The sequence below is a fragment of the Pristiophorus japonicus genome, chromosome 5 (assembly GCF_044704955.1).
Source record: "Pristiophorus japonicus isolate sPriJap1 chromosome 5, sPriJap1.hap1, whole genome shotgun sequence".
NCBI classification, from domain to species: domain Eukaryota; kingdom Metazoa; phylum Chordata; class Chondrichthyes; family Pristiophoridae; genus Pristiophorus; species Pristiophorus japonicus.
The window spans coordinates 60,355,766-60,375,213 of record NC_091981.1 but is presented as its reverse complement, the minus strand read 5'-3'; the positions used below and the strand labels follow the sequence as shown (position 1 = coordinate 60,375,213).

Below are 19,448 nucleotides of genomic sequence, written 5' to 3'. Positions count from 1 at the left end.
TTCCCAGCTTCAGTGGCAGAATCCCTGGGAAAGACGATCGCGGCAGTCGACATCATGGACAGGGAAAAGCTGGTGTTCAAACCACAAGGTGCAGCATTAATGGAGCAACGACATGTGGTTCCACGCAAGGAAGACGATTGAGGTAAAAGCAGTAAGGCCATTTTAAAGGAGGCCCGCAACCCGCCATTTTTGAATGAACTGCTTGAAATTGGTAACCAATGTAAAAGTCCAGCTGTAACGAGCAAAATGTTGTTGAGCGATGTCGGGTGCAAATTGCAATCAGCCAATGTCGCAGGCGAACACCTAACGGTCATATACAGGTCCAACAGGCTACCCAATGCTGTAGCCTGTGACCCCAGGACCAGAACGATATATGATAAAGTGTCCCCATAGCTGACAGAAGTAGACAAGCCGCAGAGTAAATGATCCCCGCAGAGCAGAGGCACTAGTAGCGATACTCTGCCTCAGATCGGTTTAACATTGCAGGAACCCGATGGTATGAACCACCACGGGCCAGAAATAGTAAACTGCGCCTATGCTCGCAGTCGGCTACCGTCGCCCACCACCCGGGTGGAAAAGGCGCAGCCCACAAACCCACTCGCCACCTCGGCAATGCCCAAGAGCGAAGGGTCACCCGCAAACGCTCCTCCGAACGGGACCTGGACCAGCCAGGATCCCAAACTAGAGAGTGCTCACAACGGTGCTCTCAAGGAAAGCGAGTCAACAGTCTCCTACGAACTGTTAGACAAGACGAGGCAGCTCCACCGTCACTTCGACGAAACGCTCACTCGCTCAGACCGCTTCCCAGGGAACAGCAGTGACACTGTGCAAACGAAAAGGACAGGGAGGTCACAAACACATCAGCTGTCTTTGGGCCTGCCCAACACTAGGAGTAACGGCAAGAGCCCTGAGCTCCGGCAACTCGAGCAAAATTAGCTCACCTCGCCCACAGACCCACTAGCATGGGGCTCTGCGCCACCACCAGACGACCCGGATCTCATCAGACCGTGCTGGAACTAGACTGTCCTTGTGTACCTGTACTGATATACCTGTACTGATCATGTAAATGTACAACACAAAAAGAAACGCAACTATAATCCACCCAAGAAATGTACCAAGATGTAAATGTAAAACCCATGTGATGAACTTGAATGTAACTTGCATGTAACGGGCCATTAGCATGATCTGTATGTGGGGGGGAGAATGGAGTAGTCATGGACTCACAACCAGAAACCACTGGGACCTCCACTGGCAACAAATCTCACTACCAACCCACCCATGCAAGAAGCGGCCCTCCAATGGTCAACCAGGAAGAGCAAAGCCCAGGTCACCGTCAATGTACGAGTCAATTTGCATTAAAGACTTGGGGGGGGAAGTGATGTCATGTATGTAGACCATGTTTACTAACTGTATAGCCAGATAAGGTGTGCCACCAGAGGGCACTGCGGTGGGAGACCTGAGGGTCACCTGCATAGGAGTGCAGGGCCCAGTATAAAAGGCTGCCCACCATGCTTGTGCCTCACTCTAAAGTTACAATGAATGGGACTAAGGTCACAACAGCTCAAATACAATACTAGACCTCATGGAGTCATTCATAAGAGTATTAAAGACATAACACTGCCCTCCTGACCAGTTGATTGATATCTTCCTGCAGTCCCCAGCTTTCTTCTTCATTATCAACCACACAGTCTATTTTTGTATCATCTGCAAACTTCTTAATCACACCACCTATATTCAAGTCTTTTAAAAGTTTAAAAGTATTTCCAAATTATTTTTTATAAAGTTACACAGGTTGATTAAAGGTTTAGTAAATACATTAAGAGTTGATTAATAGTTGATAAAAAAAAGTTTAAAATGTAATCAAGTTGTTTAAAAGTTAGTGTTCACCGCTAACGACCTAGGGCAGGTACAGCCCGTCGTTGGGCTGGACCAGCTGGCTGGCTGGTTGAAGAGACCCAGAGTGCGAGGCTGGGCCAGGCCCTCTGGCTGAAGGGACCTGTAGTGTGTCGTTGGGCCAGGCCGGCTGGCCGAAGGGACCCGGAGTGCATTGTTGGGCCTCCCGCTTGAATACTTTTAAACTCTTAAACTTTTAAAAGAACTTGGAAGCCTTTGGGGAAATTTTTAACCTTGGAAGAAACTTTCCAAAACATTCCTTGGAACCCCAGCTGACCTTCCTAATGCCTGCCCCCCAACCAAGCCTCGGGCCATCTACCATCAATGGCGCTACTCGGCCCCGAGCTTGTGGCCAATACCTCGCCATAGGCAATCAGGCTTATACAGCAGTGCCTGGTCTCCAGTCGTCTTGGACCCCCTCGCCACTGGATCAAGACCTTGCTCAGCTAAGCCCGTGTGGTTGTCGGTGCGCAGCAGCCACCCCATGTTAAAAGAACTCACGCATAGGCATCTTCCACTTCATTAATATGAAGTTCGAGACCTGGAACGTCAGGACCCTCATGGACAATTCCAATAGCAACAAGCCAGAATGCTGCACCGCCATAGTTGCCCAGGAACTTAGACGTTTTGACATCGACATCACTGCCCTAAGCGAGCAGGGGAAGGTCAGCTCAAGGAACATGGTGGAGGTTACACCCTTTTCTGGAAAGGAAAACCAGAGGAAGAATGCCACCTTCATGGAGTCGGCTTCACCGTCAAAAATGATCTGGTCGACCGCCTCAAAGATGCCCCCTGCGGGATTAACGAACGCCTCATGACTCTTCGCCTTACCCTATCCCGGAACCAATGCGCCACAGACATTGGCAGAGATGGGGTAGGGAAAGCCAACTCCAGTGCTACCGTACTCCTGACAAAATGTCTAGAACATGAACTCCTCATCACCAACACCCTGTTCTGCCAGAGGGCCAAATACAAGGCATTGTGACAACACCCTCGCTCCAAATACTGACAACTGCTGGACTATATCATTGTTCGAGCCAGGGATCGCAAGGATGTGCGCATCACCCGTGCCATGACAGGAGCTGACGACTGCTGGACGGACCATTGCCTAATCCTATCCATCATCGATATAAACATAGCCCCAAAGCAGAGGGGACAGCAGAAGCATTGCCGCAAAAAACTTAATGCCGGGGCACTTAAAGACCCAGCTAAGAGAGCCCTATACAGAGAGCGCCTCACAGATAATCTGGCGTGCCTTGGTAACCCTGAGATGCTGAATGCCCACAGCACTTGGTCTGCCCTCCAGGTCTCCATTAGCAGTGCCTGTGAGGAGACACTTGGTTACTCAACCAGAAAACACCAGGACTTGTTTGATGAAAATGATCAGGAGATCGTAAGCGCAGAGCATTTCTGAGCCTCAAGCAACAACCCAACTTGGGAGCTGCAAAGCAACGTTACAGATAGCTCAAGGCTGAGGTCCAACAAAAAACCCAGGACCTAAAGAACAAGTGGTGGATGGAGAAAGCACAGGAGGTACAACAACTGGCCAACAGCCACGATATGCGAGGATTCTTCATTGCAGTCAAGGCCATCTACGGTCCAAACTCCCAAGGCCCCACCCCACTCCTGGCCACGAACAAGGAAACACTCATCAAGGACACCGAGGCTGTCAGGGCCCGCTGGAAGGAGCACATTGAAGATCTCTTCAATCGAAACTCTGTCTTTGACTCGATTGTTCTCAACTCCATCCCGCAATATGCGACCTGCCACCACCTCAGTGAAACCCCAATGCTGCAAGAGGTAGGCAAAGCCATAAAACAGCTCAAGAATAACAAAGCTATGTGTGCAGATGGAATTCCTGCTGAGGCGCTAAAATATGGCGGAGAGGTGCTGTTGGTGCAAATACATGACCTGATCTCTCTCATCTGGAGGGAGGACAGCATGCCGGGAGATCTCAGAGATGCAGTGATCATGACCATTTTTTAAAAGGGGGACAAATCCGACTGCGGCAACTACAGGGGATTCTCCCTGCTATCACCCACTGGGAAGGTTGTCACTAGAGTTCTCCTCAACGATCTTCTCCTTGTGGCCGAGGAGCTCCTCCCGGAATTACAGTGCGGATTTCGTCCCCTACGGGGCACAACGGACATGATCTTTGCAGTGCGACAACTTCAGGAAAAATGCAGGGAGCAGCACCAGCCCTTACACATGGCCTTTTTTGATCTTACAAAGGCCTTTGACACTGTCAACCATGAGGGCTTATGGAGCGTCCTACTCCGCTTTGGATGCCACCAAAAGTTTGTCAACATCCTTCGCCTGCTCCACGACGACATGAGGGCGTGAGTCTTACCAGCGGATCCATTACAGACACAATCCACGTCCGGATCGGGGTCAAACAGGGCTGCGTCATCACTCCAACTCTCTTCTCAATCTTCCTCGCTGCCATGCTCCACCTCACAGTCAGCAAGCTCCCCACTGGAGTGGAACTAAACTACAGAACCAGTGGGAAGCTGTTTAACCTATCCGCCTCCAGGCCAGGTCTAAGATCACCCCAATCTCTGTCGTTGAGCTACAGTACGCGGACAACGCCTGCGTATGCGCACATTCTGAGGCTGATCTCCAGGATATAGTCGATATATTCACCAAGGCATATGAAAGCATGGGCCTTATGCTTAACATCCGTAAGACAAAGGTCCTCCACCAGCCTGTCCTCGCCACACAGCACTGCCCCCCCAGTCATCAAGATTCATGGTGCAGCCCTCGACAACGTGGACCATTTCCCACACCTCGGGAGCCTCTTATCAACAAAGGCAGACATTGATGCGGAGATTCAACATCATCTCCAGTGTGCCAGTGCAGCCTTCGGCTGCCTGAGGAAAGAGTGTTCGAAGACCAGGCCTCAAAGCTCATGGTCTACAGGGCTATAGTAATACCCACCCTCCTGTATGGATCAGAGGCATGGACGATATACAGAAGACATCTCAAGTCGCTGGAGATATATCATCAACGATGTCTCCGCAAGATCCTGCAAATCCCCTGGGAGGACAGGCACACCAACATCAGTGTCCTCACCCAGGCTAACATCCCCAGTATTGAAGCACTGACCACACTCGATCAGCTTCGCTGGGCAGGCCACATAGTTCACATGGCAGACACGAGACTCCCTAAGCAATTGCTCTATGCGGAACTCCTTCACAGCAAACGAGCCAAAGGTGCGCAGCGGAAACATTACAAGGACACCCTCAAAGCCTCCCTGGTAAAGTGCGACATCCCCACCGACACCTGGGAGTCTCTGGCCGAAGACCACCCTAGGTGGAGAAAGTTCATCCGGGAGGGCATTGAGCTCTTCGAATCTCAACGCCGTGAGCATGTAGAGGTCAGGCACTGGCAGTGGAAGGAGCATGTGGTAAATCAGTCCCACCCCCCACCACCCCCTTCCCCCGACGAATGTCTGTCCCACCTGTAACAGGGTCTGTGGCTCTCGTATTGGACTGTTCAGCCACCAAAGAACTCACTTTAGGAGAGGAAGCAAGTCTTCCTCGATTCCGAGGGACTGCCTATGATGATTCAAGTCTAGATCATTGATGTATACTGTTGTGTATTTGTAAAGCATGCACTCCCATGTTCCACCACCAGGGAGCGCATCCCCTGAAGTCCCAAGAGATCCCAGCATCCCTTGGGAGCACTGTATATAAGCCGGCCCCGAAGACCTGTTCATCACTTTGGAGTGTCTTATTAAAGACCGAGGTCACTGTTACTTTAACCTCCCTGTATGCAGCCTCATCTGTGTTAGGAACACAATATATACCATAAAAAACAAGGGACCTAGCACGGAGTCCTGCGGAACCCCACTGGAAACTATTAACAATTTATATTAATAACTTGGATGAAGGGACCGAGTGTAATGTAGCCAAGTTTGCTGATGATACAAAGATGGGTGGGAAAGCAAGTTGTGAGGAGGATACATAAAATCTTCAAAGGGATATAGACAGGCTAAGTGAGTGGGCAAACATTTGGCAGATGGAGCATAATGTGGGAAAGCATAAGGTTATCTATCCACATTGTCAGAAAAATAAAAAAGCAAATGATTATTTAAATGGAGAGAAATTACAAAATGCTGCGGTACAGAGGGACCTGGGAGTCCTTGTGCATGAAACACAAAAAGTTAGTATGCAGGTACAGCAAGTAATCAGGAAGACAAATGGAGTGTTGGCCTTTATTGCAAGGGGGATAGAGTATAAAAGCAGAGAAGTCCTGCTACAACTCTACAGGGTATTGGTGAGGCCACACCTGGAGTACTGCGTACAGTTTTGGTCTCCTTATTTAAGGAGGGATATACTTGCATTGGAGGCACTTCAGAGAAGGTTCACTAGGTTGATTCCTGAGATGAAGGGGTTGACTTATGAGGAAAGGTTGAGTAGGTTGGTCCTATACTCATTGAAGTTTAGAAGAATGAGAGGTGATCTTATTGAAACATATAAAATACTGAGGGGACTCGTCAAGGTGGATGCAGAGAGGATGGTTAAATCTAGAACTGGGGGGCATAGTTTCAGAATAAGGGGTCGCCCATTTAAAACTGAGATGAGGAAAAATTTCTTCTCTCAGAGGGTTGTAAATCTGTGGAATTCTCTGCATCAGTGAGCTGTGGAGGCTGGATCATTGAATATATTTAAAGTGGAGATGGACAGATTTTTGAGTGATAAGGGAGTGAAGAGTTATGGGGAGTGGGCAGGGAAGTGGAGCTGAGCCCAAGATCGGATCAGCCATGATCTTATTGAATGACAGAGCAGGCTCGAGGGGCCGTATGGCCTACTCCCGCTCCTATTTCTTATGTTCTTATGTTTTGAGTCCATTACTCTTTCAATTTTTATAAATGATGTAGACTTGGGTGCAGGGAGCAGCATTATGAAGTTTACAAATGATTTGAAATTGGCAAATTATTAGAAAGTGATGAGGATAGTTCTTGGCTTCAGGATGACATAGCCAGGATGGTGAAATAGACAGAAGCATGGCAGGTGTAGTTTAAAGTGGAAAAGTGTGAAGTGCCGCACTTTGGGAGGACTAATATGGAAAGACATTCGTGCAGAAATTGCGGTCGGAGGCTTCCCGCGGTCGGATGCCTCTGATCTGAAAAAAATCTACAAACTTACATGGTGGTCCGGGAGGTTCGGAGACTTCCAGTCCTGGGCCTCTAGCCGAAGGCCTGCATAAAGACCCACATATCCCAGAGGTGCAGGCATTTCGCAAGCATCCCTGGGATAACGTGGGCCGGCCCAACCAATAAAAGTAGGGGTATTCCCATTCATACTCGTGGTGAGTTCCATATGTACGGAATCACCATAAGTAGGAATGTAAATACCTCCAAAATACACGAACACTTAAAAATAATTTTTAAACACAACACATATTTATAAGCAAAATGGAATTTTATTAATTATTTCAAAGAAAAATTACATTTTAAAAAAAATGTACATATTATAAAGCATCTAAAAATAAACTTACCTTATTTCACAGGTCTTTATTAAAGAAAGTTATTTAAAAAAAATTATTTTTTCCTTTAAAAGTTTTCCCATAAAAAGCATAAGAATTTCATGGATATTCACTGAGTAAAAGTTCAACCCTCCCCCAGCGAATGCCCATTTCTGTTAGATTCGTACGATCTGTCAAGAGGATTCTTGACAGATTGCAAGTTCTGGGTTTAGGCGCATGCTCAGTGCATGCCCAAACCCGAAACTTGCGGGACCCCTACAGGCGCAGGCCGCAAATTCAGCCCCAATATACTATAAATGGCATGATTTTGAAAAGTGTAGATGAACAGAGATACCTTGGTGTCCACCTAAACAAATCCTTAGATGAAGGGGGCAAGTTGACCAGGTAGTTATAAAAGCATATGGGTTACTTGGGTTTATAAATAGAGGAATAGAATATAAAAGCAAAGAGATTATGCTATAAATTTATAAATCACTGGTTCGGCCTCAGCTGGCGTGTTGCGGACAATTCTGGGCACCATACTTCAGGGAAGATGTAAAGGCCTCAGAAAGGGCAAAGATGGGGTTTACCAGGATGTTACCAGGGATGGGGGCTTCAGTTATGAGGAGAGCTTAGAAAAGTTAGGACTCTTCTCCTTGGAACAGGGAAAGTTAAGACGTGACCTAATAAAGGTTTTCAAGATGATGAGAGGTTTTGATAGAGATAAATTATTCCCTCTGGTAAATAACCAGAGGTCATAGATTCAAAATCATTGGCAAAAGATTTAGAGGGGAGTTGAGGGAAAAAAAAATCACTCAGAGATTTGCCGGGATCTGGAACGCTTTACCTGAAAAGGCGGTGGAAGTTGATTCTGTAAATAATTTTTAAAGGGAGTTAGATAGGTACTTGAGGATGAGGAACTTACAGGGTTACGGAGAAAAAGCGGGGGTGTGGGACAAAGCACAGATTGCTCTTTCAAAGAGCCAGCACAAGCTGTAAGTTTCTATGATTCTATATACTATGATTTCATGAGGTCAATAAACCTGCTTAGAGCCCTCTGTGCATGAGAAGCACGAAAAAATGTAAACTGCTTCAAACCAGTTACAGTGAACTTCACATCATTTCTGTCTCACACTCGTTTCAGTGTAATTGCAACTGGTGCAAAGCAAGCTTTTAAAGCTTGGACTGGACTGTCTTTTAATGGCTGACTTTGCTGTGAACTCATCAGAAATGTAACCAGCTCTCAAAGGCCAGTGAGTAGAGCTCCGTGTATATGTGTGAAGATAAGGAGCTTTGTGTATGTGTTTAAATGTGAAGACATTTTATTACAGAACAACAATTAGACCATGGTCATGTACTTACCTAGACCTTCTTTCCTGCTGCGTGCTGAAGCCGGCAAAGGATTGGCTTCTAATGATACCATTGGGCCCACCTGGGGAGGAGGGCAATCCTACTGACATGGCGTTCGGTAACCTGGAGGAGATTTCTGTTTAAATAAAAAAGAAATAGAACTGAGCAAATCTTAAAGCCATGGTACCTTCGAACAATCAATTTTTCTAGGGCTTGCAAAGAACAGCGGGATGACCCTTGCTCATTGAAGTTCAAACTGCTGAAACAGCAAATGCATGAATGAGGAGCAAGCTAGTGTGTGAGAATAAGGGAATGAGAGAATTGGCATGAGTTACACTGGATAAGGGAACGAATGAGTAAGAGAACAAGTGAGAGGGAGCATGATGGAGTGAATGAGAGAGAGAAAAATGAGAATGCACTTGTGAATGAGAAAGTTGAAGAGACTGAGTGTGAGATTGATGAGATATTGTATTATGAAATCATGCAGCAAGTGATAAGCTTCAGCTCGGTGCTAGCCCAGCTTATTAGAAGTACAAACACATGGCACACTTTCAAATTAATGTTTGAAGTTTCAAATAAATGAAGAGAGACCATGAGATAATACGTTGACAAAATGCAAAAGAAATGTGTGACGTGGCAGCTACCAATAAAATGGATTAAAAACCACAAATGCCATAGAAATAATATAAAAGGAGTTAATTTGAGGTTAGGAAGGCCTAATTTGACAGGAGTCTCACTGATTTTACACATCACTGTGAACCTTTATGACATCTTTTGATGAGGCTGGGCTAGGTAACTTTAGTTGCTGAAACCTTCATCCACGCCTTTGTCACCTCCAGACTCGACTCTTCCTGGTTGGCATCCCACGTTCCACCCACCCCCACCCCCCCATCCCAAACGAGCTCAGAGAAATTCTACTGTCTGTAACCTATCCCACAGAAAGTCCTGCTCACCCATCAACCCTGTCATCGCTGACCTATATCCCCTAACGCCTCAAATTTCAAATTATCATCTTTGTGTTTAAATCCCTTCATGGCTTTGGCCTGCCCTGTCTCTGTAACATCCTCCAGCCCTACAATAACCCTTCTAAATTCTCCATTGCTCTGACTCTGGCCTCTTGAGCAACCTCTCTCTCTTTGTCCTACCACTGACGCCCGTTGCTTCAGCCAACCTAGGCCCCCCACTCTGCCACTCCTTTCCAAAACCCCTCAAGCCTCTTCACCTCACTCTTCTCCTTCAAGACCCTCCTAGAAATTCCATCTCTTTGATCAAGTCTCTCTTTGTCCACTTTTTGATTACATCTCTGTGAAGGGCTTTGTTGTTTCTATAGTTAAAGGCATTATATAAATTCAAGCTGTTGTTGTAGTTACAATAGCTATAATTTCCCCCGCTCCTCCTACTTATGGAGAAAACATACTAATAGTGTTTCTACAGTGTCGATTTTAGCATGTGATGCTAAGAATAATGCATGTGAATGTTGCCCTGTTTGCTGGTGTGTGCAAACCTCGTGCTTGAATGCAAGAATGTAGCACAATGCAGCCCGTTATCTTTTACAATTGAAGCTTTGTTTCACTTTTGGAGTCACTATACTTGATACACAGCTCTTTTTATAGATTCCACATTTAATACTCAATAAAGCTCACACTGAGTACACTAAAGGAACTGTGTTCTTTTGATGAAGCAAAAAAGAACTTAAAGGGTGACCCCAGTGAGGCAGACATTTCCCAAGGCCAGTATTTATTTGCCCCTCACCCTACTCAAGCCTGACCTCAATATCTGGAATTGGACTGGTTTAGTATTGGGTTACTTGGTTGCCAATCACTGATGGTATTACACATTGGCGATATGCAGAAATGTTCTTGAAACCTCGTCATATAATGTTCTTGCAAAGTACTGTGTGAATGAAACATTACACGATTTCACCTACCATAAGCACCTTTTAACTTTCAGCTTAAAACTGGCTGACATGGAACTTTGCTTTATACCCCTTTTATATAGGACCGCCCACAATGGCTTTGTAATATAGCCCGGTTCCCTTTTGCCAGCTGTGCCCCATTTATACTGTGAATCAATTCAGTAACAATGGGGATCTCCACATGTACCAGATTCAGCAACAATGCACATGTGCCACATTCAACACAACGCAGCACTGTACATGTGCTAGATTCAGCAGCAATGCAGCACTACACATTGCCAGATTCCGCAACAATGCAGCACAGTACACGTACCAGGTTCAGTAACACTGCAGCATTTTAAATGTACCTGATTCAACAAATGCAGCACTGCATATGTGCTAGCTTCAGCACTGCATACATGCCAGATTTACTAACAATGCAGCACTGTACATGTATCAGATTCAGTAACACTGCAGTAACAATGCAGCACTGTACAAGTACCAGATTCAATAACACTGCAGTAACAATGCAGCATTGTACATGTGCCAGATTCAGTAACACTGCAGTAAATGCAGCATTGTACACGTACCAGATTCAGTAACACTGCAGTAAATGCAGCACTGTACATGTACCAGATTCAGTAACACTGCAGTAACATTGCAGCAGTGTACATGTACTAGATTCAGTAACACTGCAGCAAATGCAGCACTGTACATGTACCAGATTCAGTAACACTGCAGTAACAATGCAGCAGTGTGCGTGTGCCAGATTCAGTAACAATGCAGCACTGTACATGTGCCAGATTCAATACATCACAGCACTGAATAGGCGACAGATTTAGCAACAATGCAGCACTGCATGTGTATGAGATTTGGCAACAAAGGAGAACTGCATAGATGCAAAACTCACACATTATAGTTACCCCAAAGCCACAAAAACACAGTAACAGTGCATGCACAGACATTATAGAGTTACACTTGAACATCCTTGTCTACACTTAAGGACAATTTTACAAACATGTGCTATTGATGGGGAGCCCTGTCCAGCAGCCTCATATACTGGGTGAACGTGGGCACATGCACACAATTTTTATTCATTAAAATGAATCGAACTGAAAATCATGAGCAGTGCGAAAGTGATCGTCCAATATGCGCAGCCAGTAGCTGAGACTCCCCGTGAGTAGCATGCATTTGTAAAATAGACCCTTTACAATCTTCGGTCCCATTCATAAACAAGTATTTACTCCTCTGTGGAGAAAAGTACCTCAGAGATTTTTAAAGGAAGGCACTGAAAATGTACAAAATCTCTATCTTAAATTTAGAATTGGTGTACTTTGTTTTTCCTTGAAGTTCTGTAATGTAGTGTTAAAAAATAGATTGAAATTCAGCAATAGAAAACTGCATATTTTAACACTGAATGTTTCTTGAACCATATTTTTGAGGTCAGGAAGAGGTCAAGGTTGGCCCAGTAATCTCACTAAAGTTTGTTTTCGAAACTCAGTAATTCTTCCCAGTTACAGTATCAGTTTCCTGTTGTCAGCTGCACTCATACTAAATTCCCAAGATAACATCCATAACCATCACTTCACAAAGTGTGTTTTGCACCAGAAATATTTTAAGTCACAACTTTACCGTAATGCAGAGCATGCATATACATAAACCAACACTATGGAGTGTGAACCCCTTCATGCTTTCTCTGGGTGCTGACACTAAGGGGTAGAAATTGCTAAGTGTTGCGCCCATTTTTCAGGTTTAAAATAGGTGCAAATAATGCCAATTTAGCAGTGGGAAGGCCTGTACCAAATCTGCACAATTGTTGATCCGATTGCTAAAGTCATGGGGACCACGTTCAAGGCATCTAGACTGGATGCCTAAACCAGGCGCTAGGGCCTTTAAATATGTCGGAGTGACTGCTGCCAACGAACCGGAAGCTGCGCAGGTCCCAAATTTTAAAAATAACGTTCACCACAACAGACGGAGAATCTGAGAAGTGCTGAAGCACATCACTAACAAAGTTTCATTAATGTTCGAGATTCCCAATCGACCATCCCTATAACTGTTACAGGAATCGATGAATGCTTCGCATCTCAGAAAAGTAATTTGCAAACTATTAACAAATCCAACAACCCATAGGTAAAATAGATGGTGCTGGAGCCAAACTATCGCTCACCTGAAAACTGCCGACTCTGACCAGCCACAATTTAGTGCACAAATAAATGGCTCATACCTGAATAAATTCTACAATTCACACAATTAATAAATGAAACTGCAACTGAACAAGATTTTTTTGATCCGCTTCTTTGTGGGAGCTTGTTTGTGTGCAAATTGGCTGGCGCATTTCCCACATTACAACAGTGACTACACTCCAAAAGTACTTCATTGGCTGTAAAGTGCTTTGAGATGTCCGGTGGTAGTGAAAGGCACTATATAAATCCAAGTCTTTCTTTCTTTTATTCCTAACTTTGGGAAGTCCGGCGACAACAAACAAAAAAACCCACTGGTACTGCGCATGCGCAACTGCTTCCGGTTCGTTGGCAGCAGTTGCGCCCACATATTAATGAGGGGCCTAATGCCTGTTGAGGGAGCCCTCTACTAAATTTGTTCCTGATGAATGGGGCAGGTGTCAGGCCTACCCCGCTCAAGGTTCTTCAGCATCCTCCATGGCAGCCAACTCCAGGTAAGACATGAATATTAAAATAATTTGCGGAGCCAGGAGGAGCAGGATCGCTCCCTCCAACTCCACAGTGCTGATGATGTGCCCCGACACGCCCACCTCCACCCCACCACCGGGAACTTACCTGAACACCGCTGCTGGTGGTCTGACATTAATTTGCCTCATGGGCAGGTTGCCTGTGGAGTCATGACCTGCGCTGGCAGCATGCTCTGAGGATATAGAGGAGCCCCGAGGCCCAATTTCAGGATGGCCCCCACCCTCTGTGTTTGAGCCCAGACTAAGATCTAACCCTAAGTCCCCTGCACTGACCCAAGTGTAAATGTTAGGATGGCCCACTAGCAACCTCCATTGCTGAGTATTCGAGATCATGAGGAGTTTCCTTAATTCCAGTATTACCGGTGGGCGTCCACATCACTATATGTGCATCTCAGGTGTCCGTCAGTGTGGGGGGTGTGCGGGGGGGGGAATAGGCAGGAGGCATGGCATAGGGCATCACTCGAGTTGACCATGGCAACAGCAGCCAAACTACTACATTTAAAATTGCCTATTGGCCCCATTGTGAAGGGGACTGATGAGGCCTGAAACCACAAATAACAAGACAAGGTCGTGTCTTCAGGTCAAGATCCAGGCCTGGATTCACCCCAGGTGGACCCCATATCTACTGGCCATCTAAAACACATTACAATTTTGCTATAAATACCAACCCAGAAAGTCTAACATAAACATTTTTACAAAGTTGCAGCACAGTGACTGGAGCAGATCTTCCCCCGGATGGGTGCTCATTTTCTGCCACCTCCCCCACCCCCATCTTCCTCTCTTTCTGGCCAAGCAGACACGACTGTTTTTCTTTCTTTGTGGTCATGGAACGAGTTTACAATTTGGTTGTTTTTTTTATCAATTATGTAAGAAAGATCTCTTTGACTCACACCACAAATAATTCACATGAGTCAATATCAGTTACAAGGTCAGGCACACAACATTAAATGCAGCTATTGTTTTATAGCTTGCACCATGTGACAATGTCAAACAAACAGCGGGGAATACCAGATTAGTGCTACAAGGAAGAGAGATAATGTTGGGACAGTGTGATAGAACAATTTTAATTAATGTTTTTGTCCCGTCCTCTTGACAACAACAACAACTTGCATTTATATAGTACCTTTAATGTAGTAAAGCATCTCAAGGCACTTCACAGGTGAATTATCAGACAAAATTTGACTCTGAGCTACATTAGGGGCTATTAGGACAGCTGATCAAAAGCTTAGTCAAAGAAGTAGGTTTTAAAGGAGGAAATAAAGGTAGCGAGGAGGAAAGGTTTAAGGAAGGAATTCGAGAGATTAGGGCCTAGGCAGCTAAAGGCACGGCTACAATGGTGGAGCGATTAAAATCAGGGATGTGCAAGAGGTCAAAATTGGAGGAATGCCCAGGTCTGGGAAGGTTGTAAGGCTGGAGCTGGTGATAGGTTCCACGGGCACCACTCGAGTCACCATTCTCTGTAGGCCAGATCTTAAATAAGATCTTAAGAACATAAGAAATAGGAACAGGAGTAGGCCATTTGGCCCCTCGAGCCCGCTCCGCCATTCAATAAGATCATGGCTGATCTGATTTTGGGCTCAGCTCCACTTCCCTGCCCCCTCCCCATAACCCTTTACTCTCTTATCACTCAAAAATCTGTCTATCTCTGCCTTAAATATATTCAATTACCCAGCCTCCACAGCTCTCTGGGGCAGAGAATTCCACAGATCTACAAGCCGCTGAGAGAAGAAATTCCTCCACATCTCAGTTTTAAATGGGCGACTCCTTATTCTAAAACTATGCCCCCTAGTTCTAGATTCCCCCATGAATGGGAACATCCTCTCTGCATCTACCTTGCCGAGCCCCCTCATTATTTTATATGTCTCAATAAGATCACCTCTCATTCTTCTAAACTCCAATGAGTACAGGCCCAACCTATCTTCATAAGTCAACCCCCTCATCTCCGGAATCAACCCAGTGAATCTTTTCTGAACAGCCGCCAATGCAAATATATCCTTCCTTAAATACGGAGACCAAAACTGTACGCAGTACTCTAGGTGTGGCCTCACCAATGCCCTGTACAGTTGCAGCAGGATTTATCTGCTTTTATACTCTATCCCCCTTGCAATAAAGGCCAACAGTCCATTTGCTTTCCTGATTACTTGCTGTACCTGCATACTAACTTTTTGTGTTTTATGCACAGGGAGCCTCATCTAGTAGGCCTTCTACAGCAGCAAATTTCAGGCACATGGCCTGTGATTTTTCCCTCCGTTCCTTTTAATGGGTGGAAAGGTTGAATCAAGTGTGCTGGAGATATCCTGATATTCCCGATCAGTGGTTGAGACTCCCAGCCGACAGCCACAGTCTCAGAAAATCAGCCCTCATGGGTAAGCCCAATTTGTCGAACAATGGCAGGCTATTCGATCATGTGGGGCACCCTAGGCAAGCAGGCAGCACCACAAGACGACCAGTAGTGGGACACTTGAATTGTTTTTCCCCCTCCGTAAGTCGAGGGGATGAATTTCCTCAGTTATTCTCTCGCTCTGCTGGAGTAGCTTTGGCAGAAGTCCAGCAGAAAGCCCCCAAAGCATAAAAAGAAAGACTTGCATTTATATAGCACCTTTTATGATGTCAGAACCTCCCAAAATGCTTCATAGCCAATGAAGTACTTTTGAAATGTCATTGTTGTAATGTAGGAAACGCGGCAGCCAATTTGCGCACAGCATGGGCCATAAACAGCAATGTGATGATAACCAGATAATCCGTTTTAGTGACGTTTGTTGAGGGATAAATATTGGTCAGGACACCACGAGATCTCCCCTGCTCTTCTTCGAAATAGTGTCATGGGATCTTCTAAAGTCTCATCCAAAAGAAGGCACCTCCGACAGTGCAGCACTCCTTCAGTCCTGTACTGAGGTGTCAGTATGTGGATTATGTGTCCAAGTCTCTGGAGTGGGTCTTGAACCCATGACCTTCTGACTCAGAGATGAGAGTGCTACCAAACAAGCCATGGCTGCACAAGCAGGGTTTTGACTGAACGTCTACCAAAGTTACAGTAGTGGAACGAGAGAAGCCCAGAAGAAATTCCAGAAGCAAGAGTGCTGGATCAATTGTAATGTCCCAAACTGCTGTCCCCAGTCAACAGCAGCTCATTCAACACAGGCCAGATTGAACCTGGGACCAACCTGAACGCCTTTCCTAATCATGACAAGTAGTAATTTACCTGAAATTAATTATTAAAAAAATATAATTTGCTTGCATACAAAATGAAGTGGAACACTCCACATTAGCCTATCTATATGAGGAATTGAATTAACCTCTCACTCTAGCAATCCCAATGATATCACAAGACACCTTAGTTTAATAGAAGTCTTAATAGAATTTAATGGGATTGATTTGAGCTCATTAATCGCAATATGACAGCATATATTCATTTCCTTGTCACCTTGAGGTCTCAAATGATGAAAGAGCTGAAAGTAATACAAGGAGAAGGTCAGACTATTGTGTGTCTTTTTTCAGTAAGAGGGGCACAAAACTATTTGCATGAGAAAGGAAATCAGCTCAAACACAGGAAGAAAAACACACTTTCAGAAAAGTACCTGCTGCCTCCTAATAGATTCACACTCACCAAGGGACCTTTAAATCGACACTAGGTGCACAAGTCACATTTTAAATGCTTACAAGCAACATGATGTGTTGACAATATTATAATGACAGTAAAGAGATGGACCGATGGATCAGGTTGGATTGTAATTCAAATAAGATAGAGTTGTCCATGGCCAATTGATGAATTTTTACATATATATATTTACATATACACAAGGTGGCAGCGAAGTTGGGAGAGAGATTTCAAAAAATTTCAAACCCAAAGAACCACCGAGTGATCACTGTGACAGTTGACATTGCAAAATCCAATGGTAAAATGTTGATTTTCCATTCAATTTTGAAGTGATGAATGCTGACATAAAAGTATGACCAAAAATCACAAAAGAAAGAAAGAAAGAAAGAAAGAAAGAAAGAAAGAAAGACTGACTTGCATTTATAAAAAGCCTTTCACAACCTCAGGGTGTCCCACAGTGCTTTACAAACAATGAAATACTTTTGAGTGTAGTCACTGTTGTAATGTAGAAAATACAGCATCGAATTCACGCACAAACAGCAAAGAGATAAATGACTAGCTAATCTGTTTTAGTGATGTTGGTTGAGGGATAAATATTGGCCAGGACTCCCCTGTTCTGCTTCAAATTACTGCTATTGGATCTGAGAGGTTTAACCTTAGTTTAACACCTCAACTGAAAGACAGCACCCCCTCAGTATTGCGCTGGAGTGTCAGCTTAGATTATGTGCTCATGTCTGTGGAGACTAACTTGAACCCACAACCTTCTGACTTGGAGGCGAGAATGCTACCACTGAGCCACAGCTGGCAAAGGGCTAGTAAGGGGCTGTGCCTCCTTCCACCCCTTAATTGGATACTCATGTCAGAGGAGGTGAAGACTTGTGTCCCCAGCCTCCAGTGAAACATTGAAGGCTGGTACACCGGGAGAATGGAAGTAAACTGGCCTCTATTCCAGTCAATGCCGTCAGGTCAAGAAGGGAAAAAACTAAACTAAGAGCCAACTCTTTCCTTTACCACAGCATTTGTTAATAAAAATGTTACATCGGAACAGGAGTAGGCCATTCAGCCCCTCGAGCCTTTTCTGTCATTCAATTAGATCATAGCTGATCTGTATCTCAACTCCATCAACCTGCCTTAGTTTTGTAACCCTTAATACCCTTAACTAACAAAAACCTATCAATCTCAGTTTTGACATTTTCAATTAGCCTCAACATTTTTGGGGGATACAGTTCCAGATTTCCACTACCATTTGTGTGAAGAAGTGCTTCCTGACATCACCCCTGAATGGCCTAGCTCTAATTATTCTGGACTCCCCCACTGGAGGAAATAAGTCGATTTGTTAGAATAGAAAGAACTGGTTCCCACCAACCCCCCGCCCCTCCCCCCTCGCACCCCCCCTCCCCCCCATGGGAAATAATTTCCATTAATCGCATATTCCACCGAGTACCAGAGAATCTATTCTGAGTTGCAGAGCAGTCTTTGCTTAATGACTGACTGACAACAAATATAGATTCCAGAAAAAGCAGCCTGTAACAGAGCAGTCACATAGTAGATAACGGAGACAACTGCCAGTTGACAGTGCCAAGGAAGACATGTAGTGCTGCTGTGTTGTTTCATTGTTAATCCAACACTTCATGCTTTCATTCACAAACCTATCTCTTTTTTTCGCAGCCAAGTCCGGCAGAGGTTCAGACATAAAATCTGATCAGCTTCTGTCATTTTACTTAAAGGGGCACTGTCTTTACAAAGCTGACAAACCTTTCCTTTTTTATTTCTTTATCAGAACAAGGCAATGGAAATTGTGTCAAACTATCCGTGGGTGGGCCCACGACAGAAACAACGCTCAACTCTTTTGTATCAAATAAAATATGGTTTACCATACCTTTTTCCCCAAGGATGATGCCTCTTTAAATGATCAATTTAATGGTATGGGATTCTTGATTACCACGAGGAATAGGATTTTCTCAGGGCTTCCCCCATTTTGCCACTGCAACTTAAGTAGAAGTTCAATGGAAACCCCACTTGTGCGAGTAAACTTGGTTTCAGCCAAACGTCCATTGAAGTAATGGCGGTGGGGCGGGAGAAGCCCCAAGGAAATCCAACACCCATGTTTTTAATGTCCAGACTAGTTGGCTGAACAGGCCCGGGAGCCAGTTTTAACTGGTACCAGATGATCAAAACTTCACTCTTCTACAGTCAGAGACATGACCACAGTGTAATTATTACACTCTAGCTCTCCCTCTCCTCCTTTAAGACACTCTTTAAATCCTTCCTCTTTGTGTCCTAATATCTTATGTGGCCCGGTGTCAAATTTAGTTTGATAATCTCTCCTGTGAAGCACCTTTGGATTGTTTGCTATGTTAAAGGTGCTATGTACATGATAATTATTGTTGTTTTTGTTATTACTGAGTGAGTTATTACCCTGTCCTGCCATACCTGACAGTCTGAACAAATATACTGTAATACTCATCATTATCCCAGCTCTGACCACTCTTTCCCTCTCTCAACATCCCCTAATTAGTCCACTAACCCTACTC

The 19,448-nt window shown here is 44.9% G+C and overlaps 1 protein-coding gene across 4 annotated transcripts in view; it reads right to left on the bottom strand.

Annotated features, from left to right (window-relative positions):
* The window catches only part of ripor2 (RHO family interacting cell polarization regulator 2), a 104,119-nt gene that overhangs the window by 69,890 nt on the left and 14,781 nt on the right, over positions 1-19,448 (bottom strand). For 3 of the 4 annotated variants that reach the window (XM_070880676.1, XM_070880673.1, XM_070880674.1), the window contains exon 2: positions 8,725-8,848. The exons of the other annotated variant lie outside the window; for it this stretch is intronic. In XM_070880676.1, the coding sequence (XP_070736777.1) occupies positions 8,725-8,822 (98 nt within the window). In that variant the 5' untranslated portion in view covers positions 8,823-8,848. The remainder of the gene's footprint in view (positions 1-8,724; positions 8,849-19,448) is intronic. 4 annotated transcript variants of the gene reach the window in all.